The sequence below is a fragment of the Cervus elaphus genome, chromosome 32, assembly GCF_910594005.1.
Source record: "Cervus elaphus chromosome 32, mCerEla1.1, whole genome shotgun sequence".
In the NCBI taxonomy this organism is placed as follows: domain Eukaryota; kingdom Metazoa; phylum Chordata; class Mammalia; order Artiodactyla; family Cervidae; genus Cervus; species Cervus elaphus.
Window position 1 is genome coordinate 27,701,676 of NC_057846.1, and position 22,502 is coordinate 27,724,177.

Genomic DNA, 22,502 nt, shown 5'->3' on the forward strand with positions numbered 1-22,502 from the left:
CGGCGCCCCCGCCCGGACGCGCAAGAAGCGACAGCGCAGCGCGGTGCGGCGAAGCTCCGGCTCCCCTTTACCCCTTGCCGGGCGAGCGGTGTCTATGGGGCACCCGCCGCCGCACCCGCCGCTACCGCCACCGCCGCCGCCGCCGCTGGGTGCTGTCTCTATGGCGAAGAGGAGGAGGAGGAGCGCGAGCTCAGCGACACAAGTAGATCTCGCGTCTACCTCAGACTTGGGGGGGAAGGGCGGGTTGGGGAAGTAGGAAGGGGGCGGGAACGATGAACCTGAGAGGGTGCGCGATGGCGCCAGCTGAAGCGCGGCGGGCTCAGGGACGGGCCTGCGGCGGGTGGCTGGGGGGAGGGTAATTAGGTCTAGGGGGGTCTGTCGAGGGGGTGGCGCGGGGTGATGACGCGAAGGCTTTGTACCTGGGGCTTCAGTGGTGCGGGACGGAAATTGGGAGTGGAGGGCGGTGGCCTAGACCGTCAAGCTCTTCGCAGTCCTTCTCGCGGCGGGGCTTGGGAGTCAATCCGGCTCCAGTCAGTGGTTATCAGCAGCCTCCGCGCTGGCTCTCTGCCAGGGAAGAGAGTTATCTGTGACTTGAATGTGTCTGTACTGTCCTCGCGTTTCGTTGGGAACCCGCTGTTCGGAGTTGGCTACCTCCAGTAACGAGAAGGCCTCTGGTGCCTCTTCAGGTCTTCTGGAAGTGTAGTAGAGAGCGAGGTGGAGGAAAGCAATGTTCAACGACAGGGCCTTTCCAAATTGTGTGTGTGTGTGTGTGTGTGTGTCTGTGTGTGTGTAGTCGAGTAAAGAGGGCTATAAAAGGAGTAGCCCTTCGATCTTTGGTTTCTGTTCTTAGAGCACTCGAGGTTACATTTGTGACTGTAGAGTCATAAGGAGAGGTCACAGCTCCCTTTTACGCTTGTCTGTTACGGTTTTTTCAAACTTGTGTGAAAAGCGAAAGAGGATCTGGAATTTCTCCGCTCAAGAACCAACATGTTGGTCTGTACTGTTACCATGAAACCTGTGTTTATAAGGACCAGAAACGTGACATGTGTGTGGTAACCAGGGAAAATGCTCGGATTTTTAGGAAATTAGAAAGAGTTTGAAATGCAGAGACTCTATCGCTTCCCTTCTTTCAGACGTTGAAACAGTTTCTGTGGCTATTTTTTATTGCTCAGAAAGAACTTTTTAAAAGAAAAAAATTATTTACTTTTGGCCCCTCGCATCTGACCTAAATAAATTCTGGTAAATTTTGTTGTTAAATCAGACTTTGAATGTTCAATTAGGAATAAAAGCAAGTACTAATACTACCTTTGCCCTAGTAACATCTGATCTTGTCACGTGTATCAGTATGTCACTTTTCATGTTTACCTGAAAAGGGATGTCTTTATAAAGTTTTATTCAGAGAGTGAGTTGAATTCAGAGCAATTTTTAATTAATGGGAAGTTTTTAAAAATGATTAGTGTGTATGCAGAAAACACTTTTTACCTAACATTAGAACCAGGAAACCTGTGTTGTCCTTTTCCTCCTACTGATTAGCTGTGTGACTTTAGACAAAGTCACGTCCTAAACTTTGATTTTCTCATAAATCAAGGACTTCAAATAAATATCTCTTAGATTTCTATGAACTCAATCATTGTGTGATTCAGATTCTTGGTATAACTGATTCTTATTTTGACAGGTACACAAATAAAGGATAAAGTATTTACGAAACAAATCTTCAATCAAGTATAACATTTTGATGCTTGGCAGCTAGACTCCTTGTGCCCTCACTATGCCAGCAGCAACTGTAGATCATAGCCAAAGAATTTGTGAAGTTTGGGCTTGCAACCTGGATGAAGAGATGAAGAAAATTCGTCAAGTTATCCGAAAATATAATTACGTTGCTATGGTATGCCTATGAGCAAAATCTTTAAAATGCCTTTTATGAAAGAGGATTTTAAAGCATCTTGAATTCAACCCTTCTGGTTGATTTTTTTTTCTAGGTGTTTAATGAAAATAATTTTGTCAATGACCTCCCAACTAAAGACCACCAAGAACGCACCAGTAATGTGACAAGTTGGGTTTCTTACTCATTGCATTGAGGGGAAAATGCATTCTTAGAACCATGGGGTTATTTGCATCTGCGAGTGTTAGAAAGGCCTTCTAGGAATTGGGGTCTGTGGCAGTGGTTTTAGGAAGGGAGTGAAGAAGTGGAGTGTTGCTCTGAATTGTTGGGAAGCTCGGGTAACTCCACGATAGGATATCTTAATGAGTCTCAACTAGCATGAGAGAAGACTAGAGTGAGGCTAAAGCCATAAGGAAGCAACAGTCACTCATTATTTAAGATAGAAGGAGGTTTGATCATTTTTATGGTTTGGACAACGTGTGTGTTTCTGCGTATGTTCAGTTATGGTTATAGGCTGGCCTTGTGTGATGTTATGGTGTGAAATTGTTTATATTCAGCAGAAGACACATTAGGACCTAGCTGTGAATGCCAGGTCTGCTCCTAGCAACACTAAGGCCTGATACTAATACCATCTGAAGCTCCTAGATGTCTTCCTCAAACAAAAAAATTCAGATCTCCCAGTGAAGCATTGTTGATCTGTAGTTTTTTGTTTGTTTTTTAATTACCAGTGGAGTTCCGTGAACACACTGTGTTGTTAATCATTTCTACTTTTGCATATACTGTTCACTCTGCCTCGCCTGTCTACTCAATTAATTAATTTTTTTGCTTCTTGAGCACTGTCTGTTTTGATTTCTCTACCGTATTCTAGATTATTTATTAGCTTTGAGGAGAAGGAGCTTAGTATCTTAATCATCCTTTCTCCCCCCAACACTTAGCATAATACATAACATCCAATAAGGTGGTTGTTGAGTTTGACTGAATTTAGAAAAGTTTCCATTTCGCTCCTTCTTTATAATGGAAATTTAGGTTTTGTTCTTAGTTTCTTAATTTGAATTTTACTACTAAAAGTGATATATTTATTTTCTTAGCATATTTAATACAAATAAATAAATATGCCTCTTTTGGGAGGGGCAGGTTGGTTGGTTAAAATATGAATATTTGAATGTACACAGATACACAGATAGGACATGTACACAGATAGGACATTAAATGTCCTATTTAATAGATGTATTTTGTTATCCATAATTAGAATGAAGTTATTTTTTCCAGTAGAAATTCATAGTGATCATTTATTTCTCAAGTGAAAGCAGTGACAACTTTAGACATGTGATGGCATTCTACAGGAATGAGTGGTGGCATGCAGTCTTTAAGGGTGTGCTTTCTCTGGAGTATAGAGAGTACTGTTTTAGGCCAAGAAAGTAGGAGGGTTTTGGTATTTCTCTAGATACTTCAGAAAAGAAATTAAAAACTATGGTACATTTTTTAGTCTTTTTAACCGTCTTCATTGGTTTTAATATTACAAGACTGAGAGCATAGTTTCATATACTTATTGAGAAACATGAATTTGTAATTTTTTTCTTCCTTCTTCCTCGGGAATAGAGTACTTAGTTGCATTTATTATGTGTACATTATACATGGTAATTTTTTACTGATATGATATTTAAAGTAAGATGAAGTCATTAAGTTTGTGGTTTTATGGTTTTAAAAAGTAATACTCTTCCTAATTAAAAGGTACATTGTAATTGAACATGAATTGTGTAGAATATCACCCATAACAGGATTCTTCAGTGTGTACTCAAAATTAATTATTCTAGGAATTTTTGGATTGTGGTTTTGACCATTTAGTAAGTAATGACCCTTAAAACTATTTTACAGGACACCGAGTTTCCAGGCGTGGTTGCAAGACCCATTGGAGAATTCAGGAGCAATGCTGACTATCAGTACCAACTGTTGCGGTGTAATGTAGACTTGTTAAAGATAATTCAGCTAGGACTGACATTTATGAATGAACAAGGAGAATACCCACCAGGAACTTCAACTTGGCAGTTTAACTTTAAATTTAATTTGACGTAAGTAGGAAATAAATTTAACCCAAACTTGTTTTTTTTTAGTTTATTTTAGAAATTAATTTCTATCAGGTACAACAAATGAAATTTGGTATTGCTACCCTGGAAATATTTAAAACTTAAAATTTCAAAAGTTTATGTTTCTTCTTTTTATTATGGGACAAAAAAATCAGGATAAAGAAGACTTAAATTCACATACTTTGAGTTTTAGAGCTGTTATTTGAAAAGCATAACTGCCACTATTTTGAAATTTGGAAAACTGGGTTTTGAAAATATTTCTTAATAGAAAAAAGATAACTTTACAACATTAATTTTGCTTTCAAACTTTGTGTGCAATTTGAAATATATATGTCTTTGTTGTAAAAGTTAACCTTCTCGTGAAGAGATTCTTATAATGGTCATAGTCCATTGTGTAAATAGGAGGCTCATCAGAGGTGATAATAAGATCATTCCTAGAAACTTGGGTGCATTTTCCTTTCAAATCAGTTATTGGGTCAGCCCACCCACAGAACCTTTTACAGGTTACATATGGGAGAAGTATTAGTATCCTTGAGCCTGGTGTTTCTTTCAGGAAACAATTTGGAATCTGAATTTTAACTCAAGTCCTGGGTCACAACCCCGTTTCTTTACTTACAGTACTTCTGTATCATGGGTAAGAGTAGTCTTGATAGCTTAGGGAAGTTTCCATTGTTTTTGGGTGAGGGCAGATGGTTTACAAACTGACTGTAAGATGGGGAAATGCGGAATACATTTTGAGTATGTTAGTATACCACAGTATCCTTCTGTTTGACAGTCTCTGCTTGTTTCATATGATCTTAACATCCAATTTGCAAAATAGTAAATGAAGCTGTAGGACCATTAATGGTGTAGTGGTGGTGGTGGTCAGTCCCTTCAGTCTTGTTCAACTCATTGTGACCCCATGGACTGTAGCCCACCAGGCTCCTCTGTCCGTGAGAGTCTCTAGGCAAGAATACTGGAGTGGGTAGCCATTCACTTCTCCAGGGGTGTCTTCCTGATCCAGGGATCAAACCCAGGTTTCCTGCATTGCAAGCGAATTCTTTATCATCTGAGCCACTGGAGAAGCCCCAAGTGATGGTAGTGCCATTTGAGGACCTCTGTTCTTTGTAGTGTGATACTTGGCATATATAAGATCTAAAGAAAAGCAGGGCTGATGAGCTAAGAGGATAGTATTGTCAGGGGTTTAATAGTATGGCTTCTAATGCATTGTTTAGCATGACTCTGTTTTCACTCTGTTGGATTTAATAATATACTCTCCAGAACTTTGTCAAGGGTGAAAGTTACTTATCTCTATTCAAACTGATTATATTTTATATAAGTCCTTTAATTCTGAAAATTCCCTTTTGTCTTTTCCCCAAAAGGTAACCCTTTTTTAAATCGGTTCTCTACCATTTCATTTGCTCTGTGTTACTTTTCTCCCAAGCTGACCATCAGAACGTTGTTCTGTACTAAGGTAGTGCTATGATCTCAGTATGTGAGTAGGAGGTGACCTATCAGGGTCTCAGTTTTGGTAAAATAGACATTTTTCCTTTCTAGATGCATCTTTGTTCTTAAAACAACTGCTTTGTTACTGCATTTTCTGAAAGACTTTTTTTTCTCATACAGCAAAACTCATGCTGTAGTTTTTCTGCATTTCATCCTAATGTTAATATCCTGAGAGATCTTTAAGGATGTAGTGAAAAATATTATTTAAATAGAAAGGGTCAGTTGGAAAATAAAACCAGCTCTACCTAATGTAGAGAAAGAGCACTATGAATCTTGAATATTTTGAAGAAAGATGAAAATTGACTTTTTTATTGAGTTCCTAGAATGAATATGTCAGCAGCTGTTCTAGGTCCCAGGGACATAATGTTGAGGAAAGTTGGTCATGATCATTATAGCTCTTCTGTCTGCTTTCTATTGCTGAAATGCAAGAATTAGAACTGTTAGGTACTGATCAGTGTTTGGGAATTTGCTCTAAAGTGAATTTGGACTTGATACGTACATGAAAATTAAAGTAGAATATGATATTTGATCATGAAACACCAGAGTTACTCATCCAGGTCTCTCTCTTGGAGATGGTGATCCAGTATGTCCAGGTGTGGCACTTGTGAATCCATATTGTTGACAAGTTCTCTGAGTGATTATTATCATTGGGCAAGTTTTGGGAAATACTGATTTAAATAGTGCAGTACTCCCTGGTAATATAACATTGAACAAAATAGACAAAAATCATTGCCCTCTTCAAGCATAAATTGTGATTAAGAGAGAGATCATAGAAGTAAAGTGAGCATATGGCCCAGAATAATGTGAGCCTGGAGAAGGAGTCTCTTATGCCTTTGATTGGTTATAGTTGCTAGAGCATGTCTTTTAGCATCTGGGCATGATGAGTGAGATTCTACTTGTTTAAGGTACATGTTTTAGTATAAGAAGGACAGTAATATCTGTTGTGTAATTGAAAAAACTTGTATTGGGTTTATTCAGATATCCTTTTGAAAGAGTTTTCTGGCATAATTTTCCAGGGAATTTTGACTTACGATTAATTGTTGCAGTTCCTGTCTTTAAATATTTCATTTGCTAGTTTTGTTACTTTTCAAAAGCAATATTTCTTTTGGCTTAGTTTCATTAAAGCTTTTATAGAACTTTCTTTTGCTAAGTGGTAGAAATCGGTATTCTCACAATTTTCAAAGTAAATAGAAACATCCAGTGGGCACTGCATGAAATACTTTTCATTCTCAGAAACATACCTTCATTTTGATCACTTTTTTGATTTAGTATAGTATTTTGGAGACCTGTGTGCTTGTGCCTAGATATTAAAGATGGTTTTCATTCTGGCTTAAGTAAAATCTTGAAAGATTGGTTTATATTTAGATTTCCTGGCTTGATTTTTGAGAGGTAATCTAGGAGTAAGCTGTTAGAAGAAGAAATTAATGCTGCTCCAGCAGAGTCTTTAATTTTAAACAGCTTACTGCTGATCGGAACTTTGAGAGGCTCATGGTAGTGAGAGGAAGCAACTCCTCCTCCTTTAAGATGCTGTGTGGTTTAAGGCAGGCACAGCAGGAGTTTTCCCGTCGGTCTCTTTCCCTTCTCTCTGCTGAGAGCCTGGGAGGCAGACACGGGCTTCACCCCTGTGGCTGCAGCTCTGCGTGGCAGCATTAAAACGGCTGCTGAGGCCGAAAGCCCGGATAAGACCATGTCTGTTACTCTGTGGTGGGAGCTGTGGTGAGTAGAAGACCCTTTTTTTTTTTTTTGAATCCAGTTAAATTTACTTAATTTGTGAAAGGCTAATGAGATGGATAGTAAAGATTAAAATCTCACCATTGGACTGTTTCGAATGATAATTTGCTGTATGAACATTTTTCTAAAATTAAGTTGACTTTTGTATTTACCTTCTATATATATGAAATGTTGGAACGAATGGACTCAGGCCCATTTTCTTTGATATTTCTGGCACTGTAGTTGTAGATGTCAGTGGGAGAAACACAGTTTGAAATACGGCACTTTTGAATGTTGTCTTTCTTTTTCTCCTGCCAGGGAGGATATGTATGCCCAAGACTCTATAGAGCTGCTCACAACATCTGGTATCCAGTTTAAAAAACATGAGGAGGAAGGAATTGAGACCCAGTACTTTGCAGAACTTCTTATGACATCAGGAGTAGTCCTCTGTGAAGGGGTCAAATGGTTATCATTTCATAGGTAAAAGATTGCATTGCACGTGGTATTTGTGTTACCATTTTCCAGCTGCTTCACACTTGACCTGGGTCATGGTGTCAGCATTTCAGGCTTAGTTCTGCGGAGAATTGGCTGCAGTATAGCTCAACAGGCTCATGTTGGTCTCCTTAAAGGTTCATTTAGTGATGTGGGATCCATTTCAGACTGAGAGAGACAGTCTTGCATAGTGGAAAGAGTATAGGCTGCAAAAACAGACCTTGGTTTAAGTCCAGCAATGCCATTTGGAATCTATGTTATTGCACAGGTTTATTTATTTAATAAATAGAGTTAACATTTCTAAGCCTCAGAATGAAAACATTTATTCATCAAAAAAATAGTTGTTATCTACCATATGTTAAGCACTTTGATAAGATTCTAGGAATTAAGTTACAAAATAGGCTACAATCTCTGATTTTATTATTTATATCTTGATATTCCTTATGGTTTTCAATGTTACAGCTTTTTTCCCCCTCTTTTTGAAGTAAGTAAAACTCTAAACGCTAAATAGAAATTTTATATGTACTCTCACTTTAAAAGGTATGTTAAATAGCCTTTCTCATCAAATATTTAAGTCCCAACTATGTGTCATAAAGAAAAAAAAAAATTCAAGATGTGACACCTGCCCTTTAAAGTGGAGAAAACAGTACATGTGCTTTAAATGGTGGTTACAGAAAACAGCTTGTCTGAGAAATCTGTGGGAGCGGGGCTCTTGAGGGAAGGCATCCTGCGAGAGGTCTTAAGGAAAAATTGACAGGGAAGAGAAGGGCTGTGATTGTGGCATGGAACGCAGGGAGGTATAAAGCTGTGAAAAGGCCAGACGACAGGGACAGGATCTTTATTTGAGTATGTGGGAGTTGGCTTTTTGGTCTCTAGATAGTAGTTCTCAGCCTTTGCTTGCTTCACTTCTTTCATGTACAACATTCCCACTAGTATCTCTGGGGGATTGAGATAGGAACAAAATTTTGAGGGAAGAGAGTATTTCTTTATAAAATTACTTAAGTGAAAATACTTTGGTAGGGAATTACTCTTTGGGTTTTTGAAATGTATGACTGCGTTATATAAATGATGGGAAGATATGCATTATTTTTGTCTTCTGATTGCCAGTTTTTCTGCTATCTTTGACATTTTTGCCAAGTCTCCTTTCGTCTTTATTTTTTGAGACATCTGCTGTGGACAGTTTGATTTTAGAAATTTCTCTATTGAAGGATCTGCTAAAGAGTAGTTTAGTGACTACAGCTGTAGGATAGTTGCAGAGATTTGTGTATTAATATTCCTGATTGATGATATGGCAGGTTCTTATCACTGTCTGTAAATGATGGCATTTCCTCATTATAACTGTAAATGTGTTTATTTTCTCTGTTCTTCTGTGCGTTTTTTCTGGTTCATTTCTTTTTTCCTCTCCCGTTTATGGTGTGACTCACTTAAAAGTATTGAAAAAAAATTGTTTTTTCATTTCTTTGGTTTTTATGGTCCTTCTTCTGTATTGTTTAACCTTTTCATAGTGGTTATGACTTTGGCTACTTAATCAAAATCCTGACCAACTCTAACTTGCCTGAAGAAGAACTTGACTTCTTTGAGATCCTTCGATTGTTTTTTCCTGTCATTTATGATGTGAAGTACCTCATGAAGAGCTGCAAAAATCTCAAAGTAAGTCTTTAGATGGTTTTAATTTGTAATCAACATGCTATGCAGAGTGGGTAACTGACTTAAAAGATGCTGGGTTGGATGTTGATTTAAACCTTATTTTTAAGTTTTATATTAAATGCACATTATCTGATTATACATTGTCATCTGATTCCTTTTTTGCATAAAAAATAGTTTATAAGAAATCCTTATTCAAAGCTTCATTATATATTTGCAGAATAAGCTTTAGCAAGATTCAAACCAAAGATCATATTCTTAACACTCTTTTGCCACGTTGAACATGAACTAGCACAGAATCTGAGACTCTGACACAGAAATGAAAGTTCTCCCTCTCTCCCAACGCATAATCTTCCCATGTAAGGGGAAGTCTCGGGACCAGCAGTGTGCAGCTAGTCAGTCATGTAGCAAAAAGAGTTTCCCCTTCAGCTTATCTTGGTGAGAGGTTATATTCTCAGGTCTAGTCACAGGGTCATGTTCCTATAAAGGGATTTTTTTTCTTTTTTCTTTTTCCTTCTCACTACCAGCCCATGGACATCATCTTGTTGGTAATAAGTGCTGGTAGTTGGGTAGATCCTATCTAAACAGCAGCTTACATTCTGATGCTTATTACCATGTGTGTAATGATTTGTTACTTCTGAGCATTAATTCTTTCAAAAAGAAAGTGTCTTTATCAGGAAAAGTGCCCTTAGTTTTAGAGTGAATTCACTGATAGGGGTACAGACTCCGAAAGAATATAGTGGTTTGATTTTTTCAGGTGTGGTTTGTGCTTAAGCTGTAACTCTAGAAAAATATTTACATAAAGTTGTTGCTTCATGGAATCTATATCAAGGCTGATCAAGTTTTCTCTTCCCTTGCTTTTTAGAAGTGCAAGGAGTCATACTTTTAGGAGATGGTGAAAACTTAAAAGAGTTTTACTTTTATGTAGGAAGAAATAATTTAGGAATTGACTAAGGAAGCTTTGCTTTTGACAGATGAACTGAAAATCCTAAGAGAAACAGTCTTTGGGCCAAAGTTTGCTTACCTCATTACAGGATATAGCATACAATCTGGGAAGTTTTTAAGAAATACTGCTTCATGTTTGTAGCACCAAAGAAAAGCAGAATTCTGTGCAATTTGAATAGACGTCTACTGTGACTCAGGTGAACTTACAGTAGGCTGTCCTCATGTCTCTAGACAGGATATCCGCTGAAAGTATTGCATGCTGAGAATCCAAGGCCTAAATATTTTTATCTGGCTTTGAAAATACTCTTTTTAAATTTGACGTGTCTGAATAGTGACAGTTTGGGCGAACAGAGAACCAAATTATTATTCATTGTGTGTATGCCGTTGAAAATTTTCTGAGCATATTAGACATTCTGAATATGCCCTGAATAACTGTCAGTGTTAAAATTTAGGTTGATGACAAAGGTACTTTCTGACGTATAGTCAACCATGCTGAATGACGACTCTGTTGTTCTCCTGAGCAGCTGCTAATGATACCTAATCCTTGTACTGTTTTTAGCCCTGAAGCAACTGCTGTGCAAAGCACTGGTTCAAGCTGTGATGTAGAAAAGGGCTAGTTTGCTGGTAGAGGCCCAAACAGTTGAGAGAGAAATATCTTTGTGTGCATTTTGTCGTTGGTTCTGATGTTTGTTTCTTTGCTTTTTCTTCTCCCATTTCCCCCTCTTTATTCTCTTTCCCTCTTTCCTTCTCTCTTTTTTTCTTTCCCTTCCTTTCTTTCAATCTCATCTTTCCTTTCTAATCCTAGCAGTATTTACATAGGTCGGTGTTTAGCAGGCCCTTCTAAAGGGTTATATTCTCATAACAACATGCCTTTTCTTTTTAACTAACAAAAACTATAGTCAAGGATTGATTAGTCATAACAGCTTTGTTTTGTGCAAATTATTTAGATGAAGCTATTTAGAGATATTTAGATGAAACTTTTTAGATGAAGCTTAAGAAAATTTATAATAAAGTACCTGCCTACAGTCCATTTTATAAGAATTGATGGATGGAGAGATGGCCTGTGAGTGTACTCGGTAAACATTAGCCCGTGTTACCTTGTATATGATCTGCTGCCCCCATGTCTTGAGGGAAATTACTTGCCATCACATGCCTTAAAGTGTATGATGAAGATAAATTTTCCCAATTAGGATCTCATTTTCTATTGAATTATAAACATCTCCCACAATTCAACAAATGCATCATTGATTCACATTCTCTTATTTTCTGCTGATCTTCATAAGGTCCATCTTTATTGAAACTCATTGCTGTTTTGATCATTGTGCATGTTATGTATTTTTGAATCCAGATGTTGCAATGTTTTTCTTCTGACAAGCAATTTTTCTTTCTTTTAGGGTGGTTTACAGGAAGTTGCTGAACAGTTAGAGCTGGAACGGATAGGACCACAGCATCAGGCAGGATCTGACTCATTGCTCACAGGAATGGCCTTTTTCAAAATGAGAGAAGTATGAAGACATCAGTGCCTTTTTCTCAGTTGGTTGTTAGGTTGAGAACATTAAAATATAATGGCAAAAGTTTTGGGGGCTATAAGTACATATTAAGTGATCTTCACTAATTATATCTATAATTACAGTTGCCATATAAGTCATACCCACCACACTTGAATGAAAGTAATCAAAAATGAGTCATCTTGAAATGCAGTTCAGAAGGAAAAGAAGAAAATAAATTCTTAGTAGAATACAAAACTTAAACTATCTTAGAAATCATGTAGGTCCAACCATATTATTTCTTAGATGAGGAAGCTGAGGCTAGAGGCCAGTATCTTCTATCCAAGGTCATACACATTAATAGGGGAACTCCAGAGTACTTCCTGTTAATCACATAAATGTTGCTTCTGTCAAGTCAAGGAATCCATATAATTAAGTTTTCCCTGGCATTGCCTTTTCTTAGGTATTAAATTCTTGCCGTACTTCAGTACTTTGAGGATTTACAGAGTAGGACTCATGCTGTTTAGTAGATTCTCACAAAGAGGTTTTGCATTCTAAAGAGGTTAAATAAATCTGAAATAGTAGTTAAGTCAAAAATCATGTTGGGCAGACATTCCTTAAGAGGCAAAAGGCAGAGATAAGTTCTTCAAGTATAAAGAAGTCAGTTATAGAAAAATGAAATTTAATGAGTCCAAGTCTACTCTTAGGTTAAGTGATGGGCATAGGTATACTTGATATGATAAATGGAGAGAATAGAAAACCAGTTGTGCGAAAAGAAAGCAGTGGACAGTTTTGCTTACAAAAATGTTTTCCTTTTTGCAAAATACTGTAGAATTCTTTAGAGAATATCCTCTTAGACATTAAAGAAATGACTGAGGATACTTCTGGGAATTTAGAACTTTTTGTAGAAATGTATTAATAATATGTGTAATAGGAAGCATATAGCTATTTTGCCAAGTCGTATTGATTCAGAAGTGATTTGGACTGTATTCCTGACAAGTAAATATTTTGTTTTGTACGTCTTCCTAGTGCTCCATTAGAGAATTAAGAGACAACCGTTTGTGTTCTCAGCTTTGCATTTAAAAATATGCCTTGATGGTTTGGTTAATGGTGGATTCTCTGCTATTAATTTGTTATCTTTATTTTTCTTGGCTTTATTAAGGACAATAACCTAATGTGAATGTTCAGGTTTTGATGTCCAGACATGTTTGGGGTTTGTTTTTAGCCAAAAGTCTTGGCTTTTCACATAGACTTGAGGCTACTTACAAACCTTAGCCCCTTCCCCAACCCATTATTGGCTATTTTTATTCATTCTCATCATTAAGTATTATTAATGGACTAAAAATGCCTGCCATTTTTCCATAAGTGAAGTATAGTTGCTTAGTTGTGTCTGACTCTCTGCGACCCCATGGACTGTAGCCTACCACTCTCCTCCATCCATGGGATTTTCCAGGCAAGAGTACTGGAGTGGGGTGCCATTTCCTTCTCCAGAGGATCTTCCCGACCCATTATTACAAATTCTCATAAAATGGTCTGAGTGTTAATAGGAAAGGCATTGTGTTTATATAGTTTTTGGTAGTCTTTTTCTTTGATTTCTTTTGAACTCTGTACTTCTTAAGAACATCAGTCTTATATGTTTAATTTAAATGTGTGGCTTCAGAGGAGCACCATAGATAAGAGCTGTCATTATAGTTAGGGAACAGTTAGTACTTACATTGCTGAAATATAAATTACCAGTCGTACCTTTTGGTTAAAATTATCTTTTTTTTTTTTTTTCCAAAATTCCTTTTTAGATGTTCTTTGAAGATCATATTGATGATGCCAAATATTGTGGTCATTTGTATGGCCTTGGTTCTGGTTCATCCTATGTACAGAATGGCACAGGGAATGCATATGAAGAGGAAGCCAGCAAGCAGTCATGACATGAAATAGTTCTTTTATTTTTATTTTATTTGAGATACACACATGCTTGTATATAGGTTTTATCTCTGGTTGAATCCCTTGAACAGTAGACATTACTTTTTTTTTCTTCATAGCTTATTTTTCTGCCTTTCAGCACTAAGTATGACCATTCCTATCTCAGATCTTAACAAACAGAAAAGTATTCAGGTTCAATCCGGCCTTAAATACACTTGTTAGTAGGAGTGTGTGAGTGGGGAAAGCTACATGGTATTGAATACTTTGATAAACTTCACCTACTTGAGCTTGTTTTTTTTCCCGTTCCTAAATTAACTAGCACTGACTGTAATTTATTTCCCTGTTTCATGTCTCCCTTCCATTCTGCAGGAGCTTTAGCTATTTGAGATTGTGGACCATCAATTTTGCACTTTAGAGAGTGATTCTGACTCAAATCCTCTGTTTTATCAGCAGTTTTGGTTTTCCTTGCTCTTAGCTGGAAAAATGACCATCTGCCAACTTTTCCCATATTACTTGTTTTTGACCCATGGAATATAGCACATGTATTGTGCAAATGGTTGAATCAGCAGGACTACAAAAAAGAAAAGACAAAAAACTACTGAGGAGCTTAGTAACTGCTGTTTCTGTGCGTAGTAGTTAATCTTCCAAGCACATCTAGTGTCTGTCAGTTTCTAATTGGCATGTGTGTAGGCTGCTCTGTGACTCAAGTGTTTTTCAAACCAGCTTTACACCCTTCAGGAAAAATCCTTTGTGATTGGACATTTAATGTCTGCCGGGAAACTGGTACCCAAGATGTTGAAGCTGCAGTTATTTTATGATAGCACACTTCCCTTACCTGCTTCTTTTTATTCCATCTCTGTTTACCCTTATTTTAAAAAATTTTATAGCCATATTTACGATGCTCTTGATTTGTTGATTCCACAAATCAGTTTGATTCAAATCCAAAGATTGCCAAGTCTTTAGGTATATTTTGTACCAAATTAAATTACAAAAAATTCGAGCTTTCATAGTTGCTACAAAGATAAATAAATGGAGAAATTTGGTGCAAAACAACATAATACAAAATTATATATTTATTAGCTATATACAGTATAGCTAATAAAACTACCTGAGGAGTGTAATGCTTGTTTATTTTTTTGTGTATATCTTTGCAATCTATTTTATATATATTGACAAAAGAGACTGTGAAATATTTAGCCATGTGGAATATGTGACCAGACCAGAGCATGCGTAGGAAGGCATTTTGGTAATCATTAACTGCCCTGAAATGACGGACTACAAGTTATGATGTGTGTCATCTGCACTTCAATCAGTAATATTAGCAAATCTCCAAATGTTAGCCACATTAGTTTGTTTCCCTTGTACATTCTTTACTCATGATACTTCAATGCTGTAACTGGGTGGTCCTTTTTAAACAAAACATTTGCGAAACAGAGGGATTATTTGTTTTTAAAGCTTTTGTAAATAAAGGCTTCAGAAATGTTTTCTTATATATGTTGGTGACTGGTAATTTTGTTTTAGAAATATTTGGGGGGATATTGTGGGTTTTTGTTTTTAAATTTGGGCAGCTGAACAGAACTCAGTAATTTCATTTACTACATGATTTTTAATGTCTTAATTGAAAAAAATCAACCTGAGCCTTCTACATGACAACAGTGTTTGGTTATTTTTTTTATTCATACCTTTACCAAATGTTTAGATTTGACTTCTGACTCCCCTTTCCAGGGATGCATTTATTCTGAAAGACAAAAGTAAATGCATTTGATCTAACTCACTGTGGCTTCCTTTTAAAGTCAATACAGCAGGTATCTAATTGGTTTCTTTTTCTTTTGATCTTCACTTCCTTAAAAAAATAATTACAAAGATTGCCTTTTGAATCACCACATAGTTTGTTGAATTTCATAGTTTGTATCAGTTTTGGTTTCAAGAATTAATATATTTTATAACTTCTAAAAGAAGAACAATATAACCCTCACTAAATATAGCTTTTGGATCAAAGATACTTGCTTGATCATTTTCTAATGTTCCTAAGCCATTAATTCTGGACTCACCATATCCTGTTAAATCTACCAGAGCAAGTCAGCAAATTACGGCCCATCAACCAAAACCAGCCTGCTGCCTGTTTTTGTCTGGCCAGTGACATGAGAATGGATTTTATCATTTTTAATGGTTGGGGAAAAAAAGAATACTTCTTAATGTGTGAAAATTATATGAAATTCAACGTTTAGTGTCCATAAATAAAGATTATTGGATTATATCCACATTCATCATTTATGCACTGTCTATGGCCATCTTTCCACTCCAGAGGGAACGTTGAGTGGCTGCTACAGAAACTGCCTAGGGCATTCTTAACATTTCACATCTTCGCCTGGTGTGCTACAAATCCGTGATAGAGATGATGACCCGACGGCAATTGTTACGCCACGTGAATCTCTGTACCACACATTTTATTTTTTTTTTTAGGTTACCAATTCATACCCACTGTGTCAAAACAAGAAAAGTGCACTTTGAATGGTGTGCTTTTAAGGCACATTGGAGTGTGGTTATATTATCAGATTACAGTCAACTGTGACACTGTAACTGCTTTAAAAAAAAAAATACAGCATATGTTGACATAACCAGACTACACATTCATCACGATATTCCAAACTCATGGGAAAGCAACAGAAGTAGAACTGAAACTTTTAAAATGGCGTATCTTATAACAGCACTTTTCTTCACAAAAATAAAGCTGTAACCAAAGTCTGTTGACAAGTGACCCACTTGTTAGCTAAGCAAAGCCGCTTACTGATGGTGAGTTACAGATCATGTCTGAATGCAGTAGCCCAAAGAAATACATCCAGAGAAAAGACCAACAGCTTTCTGATGAGAAGTTACTTGAAGAGTGGGAGACACTGGCAGCAGTTAACTGTGGCAAACAAGACATGATTCTGAGTGTTTTTCTTAATGAGTCAGATGTTATCAGTACTGCCCAGCTGTTCTTCACTTTTGAGAAGTCTGTGCTGAGTTTAAGTAACCAAAGAATTGGTTTCTATTAAGAGTCTGGAATAACTACAGGTAAGAATATTTCACACAAGTAGAGGGACCACTAAGTCAGTATAACCTGAAGTGGAATGGTATAACTGATGGTGGTAAAAGTATGCATGGAGCAAGAAAAAGTTTAGTTGATCAAATCGAAAAACTTGTGACAATGGAAGGTGTTTGGTGGGGACCCATTTCACTTGTGTCATACACCTCTTTTTTCTTCTAACAAGAGCAGTGTTTATTAATAGCTGGTGTCTTAAACCACTGCAAAGACCATGTAGCAAAAGCATAAACAAACCAAAAGACCATACCCGAAGTGTACATATGTATACAGACTGTCCTGTTGATTCTGGCTGTTCCAAGGCTTGCCTCTACTTGCTGTAGAGCCAAGTAGAGGCTGTTCCTCTACTTGCCTAAGTAATATTTTTTAAAGAACTTTAAAACATGTTTGCATATTACACTAAGATTAGTGTGTAACCAAGGTTGCATTTTAAAAATACTCAGCTTTCACACAAATGTTTGGTTAGGTCATTTAAGATACTTTTAATACTAGGCTTCAGGGGTTATACATACTGACAGAAAAAGACATGAAATCTAAATTCTGAAAATAATCTTAGTTTCAGCTGAATAAACAGAACTGAAGCTTTCCATGGTATATCAGTTCTTTTAATTCAACCTCAGCAGAACTCTATGGCATGTTTTCTTTCTTCTTAAATTGATTAAGCACCTTTACCTGCCAAACAAGAACTATTAAGTTCAGGTCAGGCTTGAACTCCTTACACTGTTAAACCTTCCCTGGAAGATAAAACACAAATCAGTTTTCATGAACCATAAAATAATACTGTCCTTTTGTGAGCAATGAGGAACTGTTTTAGCATAAACCAGAGCTTAAAGTCACTTATCAAAAGGCCCCCTTTGGTTTAACTGGTACTCAGAAATAAGAAAAAAATTAACACATTCCTCTTCTCCCCCCAGCTGTAAACTACAGAAATACTGAATATTGGCTATGACAAGAATATCAAAGATCTATGTTTTGACATTGTCCCCAGTTTTGTTTTTGCTGTCAACTCTCCTGTGGTGAGAGGGTTACAAGTGATTTAAATTGTTTCTGTTGGCATTGGCCAGACTTCCATTTGAACTTTTTGTTGGTAAAGAACAATCAAAGGGTGTCACAGAATGAGCTCTTAGTAACCTAGACTGCATTATGGACAAGAATCCTCTTTACTTACATCCCTTTTTCTTTCTTTCTTTTTTTTTTTTTTTGTGAAGATCCTATTTCAGAGCCTCCTGCTACACTGAAGATCAGGCTGGGAGATACCTGTGTATGATCCACAGGAGTTCCTTTCAAACTTGAGTTCACAATACTTGAACTCATCCCTTCAGTGCTGCCCACTTGATACCAATCAGGACACTAGTGTAAAAGAATAACATCCTCTATGGCAAAGACAAGAGGAAAGTGCAGGGTTTGGACCATTAACAAAGTGTAACACAGTTGCCTGTGTTCTGTAGCAAAGTAAGATTTTTTTGGTAGTAAGTTCTAAATCGAATGGAGGAAAAGACTGCTGGATTTTAAGATCAAGACTTTCTCTAATGTTGGAGTGTAATGCTTTTAATAAGTGACATGATCAAATTGCTGAAGTTTTCATAAAAATTAGAATCTGTGAATTGTTACCAAGACAAAGTAAAAAAATTCCGGTGGCATCTGTGTAAAAGAGCAACACTTAAGCTATATAACGCAATCTGCTTCCACAAGTAAGAGAAAGTGCTTCTGAACTGGCCGTGCTACGCTCAGGTGCTTCAGTTATGTCTGACTGCAAACCCCACGGACTGTAGCCCACCGGGCTCCTCTGTCCACGGGACTCTCCAGGCAAGAATACTGGAGTGGGTTGCCTTTTCCTTCTCCAGGGGATCTTCCCCACCCAGCGATCTGTCTCCTGCATTGGCAGGTGGGTTCTTTACCACTGGCGCCACCTGGGTTAAGTAGGTGGAAAAGGAGTGCAGGCTGTTAAAACATTTGGGGTTACTTAGAGCAGTTTTCCACAGACGGATAGATGTGGAATATCTCTTATCTCCACTAGAGATATATGTTACTAGTGAAAATCCATTGTTGAAATGTTACCACTTCAACTAAAATGTAAGCAGATCAGAATTTGTGGTCTGTGGAGACGGGTGGGATGCCTTCATTTTGGTTTACTGTGTAAGTGGATTTGTGTTTAACTCTTACAAGTTTGTTATATGTGGGTTTTTTTTTTTTTTCTTAAATTCAGAATTTTACAAGTAAATATGTCACAGTAATTGTGTACCATAATATATACAGTGTAACTTCAGAGTTGGCCCAGCATGATTATGTGTACTATTTCAAAATAGGGAAAATTTGCTAGGTGATAACAGAAATGGAGTAACAGCTTTTTCACAGAGTTTCTTGAAGCATGCATCACATGATTTCTAGCTTAATTTTTTATGAACATGGGTTATGAGACCTTTGTGTATGATTTTCCTAGTGAAGACAACTTTTGTCAAACATGCCGTATTTCCAACAGCTATCTCTTGAGTACAGTGTACTCGAATATCATAGTCTCTTTCTAATTGTCCTCAGACTCCTGTAACAACTAATGAGTAATCACCTCATCTTGTTATCCACCTCTTCTCAAAAGACCTATGTTATAACCAGGCTGTTGACATGCATTTTGCCTGCAAGTATCTCTGGTAGACAATTAGGAAAAGTGTATCTTTAAAACAATTTAGATTGTCAGTGCAAAGGCAATTTCATATAGACAGCTATCAAAGGTGATCAACCAGACTTTATTATGATATAACAAGAGGGAATTCATAGATAAGCACTTACTTGAATGTCCCATCATTGTATTTAGATGCAGTTTTTCTTTACCTTTGAAAGAACAAACCTTTCACCGCACAATGGCAAGTAGTTAATGTCTATGAAGCATTTGTACAATATTTTTAAATGAAAAAAATTCTTAAATGTTGATGCCTATATGATATAATCTCTAAAAACAGGAAAAATCAAAATTATCATTTAATGGACTCTCAAGACTTACATTTCAAGTGTCTTCAAATTTGAGCTAAGCAATTAAATTTTTTAAAGTAAAGTGTTGAAAGTGTTTTTAAGGTACATTTTATAAATATATACAAAACGTGGGTTTATTTGATGCTCTGTTCACTCTAAGATTTATACTACATATCTAATGAGATATGTCATCATCTCCAAAAATTATAACCCCATAGAATTAAAAACAAAACTAAACAAAAAACCCTTTAAAAATTGGTCATTGTATGAAACCAAAAAGGGAAACTTTACAACTTAATGAGAAAAGCTTTATTTTAAAAAATGTTTTCATATCTGATTCTAATGTGTATTGACTTATGTATTTCAATAATTAACATGAAAAAGCTAAAGCAGGGATTAAAAGTACTCTAGCAAGGTAAAGAATAAAAATACCACTTTGACAGGAGGGGATACCTAACAGAATCCTGTCTGTAAAAACAGCCCTAGTACTGTGCTTTGAAAAAAATCTGGCTGCATATAATTCTTAATACATTATATGATGCTCTTGCCCTTAAGACTTCTGGCACTTCAGGTAATGGAAAATGATGACCAAATGCTTTAAGATAAAAGTAAGAATGCATCATATCTTCTGAGTTTTAAGTAGATTGTCATCAAAATCTTTCACTTTAAAGAAAAATCTGAAAAAGACCACCATCCTATTGTTCAAAGAGCTGCACTCAAATGATTTATAAAATGGACTGAGCTGACATTGGTTCTTTCATAAAGTCACTGAATATAAAACTTCATACTTCTAGCAAGGATGAGTGAATTACAAGGATATGTTACTCCATTATCTTCTTATCTTCCAGTCTACTTTGTGTTGAATTTGTCTAAATCAGATTTTGAAAAGTTAATACTACTGCCTCTTTGATTAAATACCAGTTCCTTAGCTGTGTAATCTTAAAAGGTAATCTGCTTTAAATCCTCAAAATCAGTACCAAAAAATGTATACAGCGTAATCTAATTGCTAGCATTTACAAAACTTGCACTTCACCAAATTAAAAAAGAATAAAATAAGACTTTTAAATAGTGCATACAAGGCACAAGAGCTTCTTAGTATATTTACTGAAGCCGAACATTTTGGCATCAACAAACACACCACTTTAGTTTCTCTTAAATTCAGTTTCCAAACAGCATACCATTTAGTTCATATTGAACTAAATTACCAAAAGTATATGATTTTTGCTTGATGATTTGCATAATTTAATCTTAATAGGTATTTACGTAGTTTAACTGTCATACTTCTGATGAGAGGACAAAGAAATAATAAAGATATCAATGGAGGATTAATCTATTGGCCCATCAGGAATTCTTAACAAAAGAATTCTTAACAAAAAATCATTATGTTTGCTATGTTCAATAAAAGAAATAACTAAAAAGAGACTTAAAATCCAAACCCCAAAAAGAGTATCATAAACCAATCTTCATAATTGTTATTACAGAGTGTCACCCGTTTTCAGATAATTAAAAGAGATGAAAAATATATTGCTGATGTAATAGAAATGTATTAAATCTGACAGATTTTCTAGCCAGTTGAGTTCAAGCTTCAATGATCATACTTCTTTTCCAGCAGGCAAAAAAGGCTAGAATTAAAGTCTGGCAAGAAAAAAACAAAAAGGATGGTCATCTTCAACTTCAGGCCACTTGAAATTTGTAATGAATTCATAGTTTTTATAGTTCACGCAGTCTGAGGCTGGATTCTTATCGGAGGGAGTAAACAAGTCTCATCTGCTCCCTCCACACTCTCGTAGGTAACTAATAGGTCTTATGAATAAAGCTTATCATTATAATGCGATGTGACATCTTTTAAATCTCAGTATCTTAATAGTCTCAATTTTCTGAATCAGAAAACCAAAGGATCAATGGGCTTCTTATGTGATACATTGTGCTACCCAAATATCTGGGTGAAAACTGGCCCATGAATTTATTCCAGGTTTTTATGATAGGTATCTTTGTCCTTGATTCATAAACCATAACTACTTTTAATATTTAAGAAGAATTTGTGTTAGTTGAAATAATCTGCATACTGGAGTAAAAATGTGTTATGTTTTAAGCAAATGCTGAGAGAACTAGTCAATTCACGTTCTGCACACCCAGCCAAAGGGGATGGGAACAGCTCGCTAGAGATGCCTTCCTGGGCGAAGCCTCTTCTATCCATCAGCAGCATTCATTACCTTAGGAGGAAACAGAAAACATCAAACTCTTGTGTTAGCTCTAAAAACACAAACAAAAAATTAACCAACTCATTCACTGTTTGTTGCAATAACATATCTCATTCAAAACTAAATGTTTTCTATACTAGAAGGCTCATTAGATGTGTTCTTGAATATAGATAGACCTTTACATGAATTCTCCTTAACCTATGATATATACACAAGACCAGAGGACCCTGTTATAATGCAGGGAATGCAGATGCTGACTCAGTAAGTCTAGGGTAAGATCCACAACTCTGCATTTCTGTTAAGCTCCAGGTGCTGTCAATACTTCTGGCTTGGGGCCCCAGTCTGAGCTACAGGGCTCTATGTTCTTAGTTTTGAGGCCAATAGGAGTTCAAGTGAGTTGTTAGAGGATTTAGGAAAATAATTTTGAAATTTTATGTGCATAGGAGCAAAGCATTTTAAACTTCCTATTGTATAAGAGGGAAGAAACTTGGACAGGCTGTTTAATCTATATTGTAGCACTATTAGGGATTTAGGCACATTTTGACTATTTGGAAACTATGCTGAAAGAAAGAAACATTTTACAAAAAGTCCACAGGTTATTTAATA

At 36.5% G+C, this 22,502-nt stretch overlaps 2 protein-coding genes across 3 annotated transcripts in view; one reads left to right on the top strand and one right to left on the bottom strand.

Annotated features, from left to right (window-relative positions):
• The first annotated feature begins 20 nt into the window (after positions 1-20).
• CNOT7 (CCR4-NOT transcription complex subunit 7) lies at positions 21-15,138 on the top strand. 2 transcript variants are annotated; one of them, XM_043893749.1, is made up of 7 exons: positions 21-202; positions 1,676-1,885; positions 3,758-3,951; positions 7,480-7,641; positions 9,159-9,303; positions 11,637-11,747; positions 13,523-15,138. In XM_043893749.1, exons 2-7 carry the CDS (start codon positions 1,769-1,771, stop codon positions 13,649-13,651), a joined length of 858 nt encoding a protein of 285 aa, XP_043749684.1. In that variant the 5' UTR covers positions 21-202; positions 1,676-1,768; the 3' UTR covers positions 13,652-15,138. The 2 variants fall into 2 exon arrangements, with proteins under 2 accessions (XP_043749684.1, XP_043749685.1); XM_043893750.1 differs by lacking the exon at positions 7,480-7,641 and having other exon boundaries at positions 32-202.
• A 4,313-nt stretch (positions 15,139-19,451) lies between these two features.
• Positions 19,452-22,502, bottom strand: part of ZDHHC2 (zinc finger DHHC-type palmitoyltransferase 2) — a 66,009-nt gene continuing 62,958 nt past the window's right edge. The window contains exon 13 of the mRNA XM_043893747.1: positions 19,452-21,908. The gene's annotated coding sequence lies outside the window, so the exon portion shown is untranslated. The remainder of the gene's footprint in view (positions 21,909-22,502) is intronic.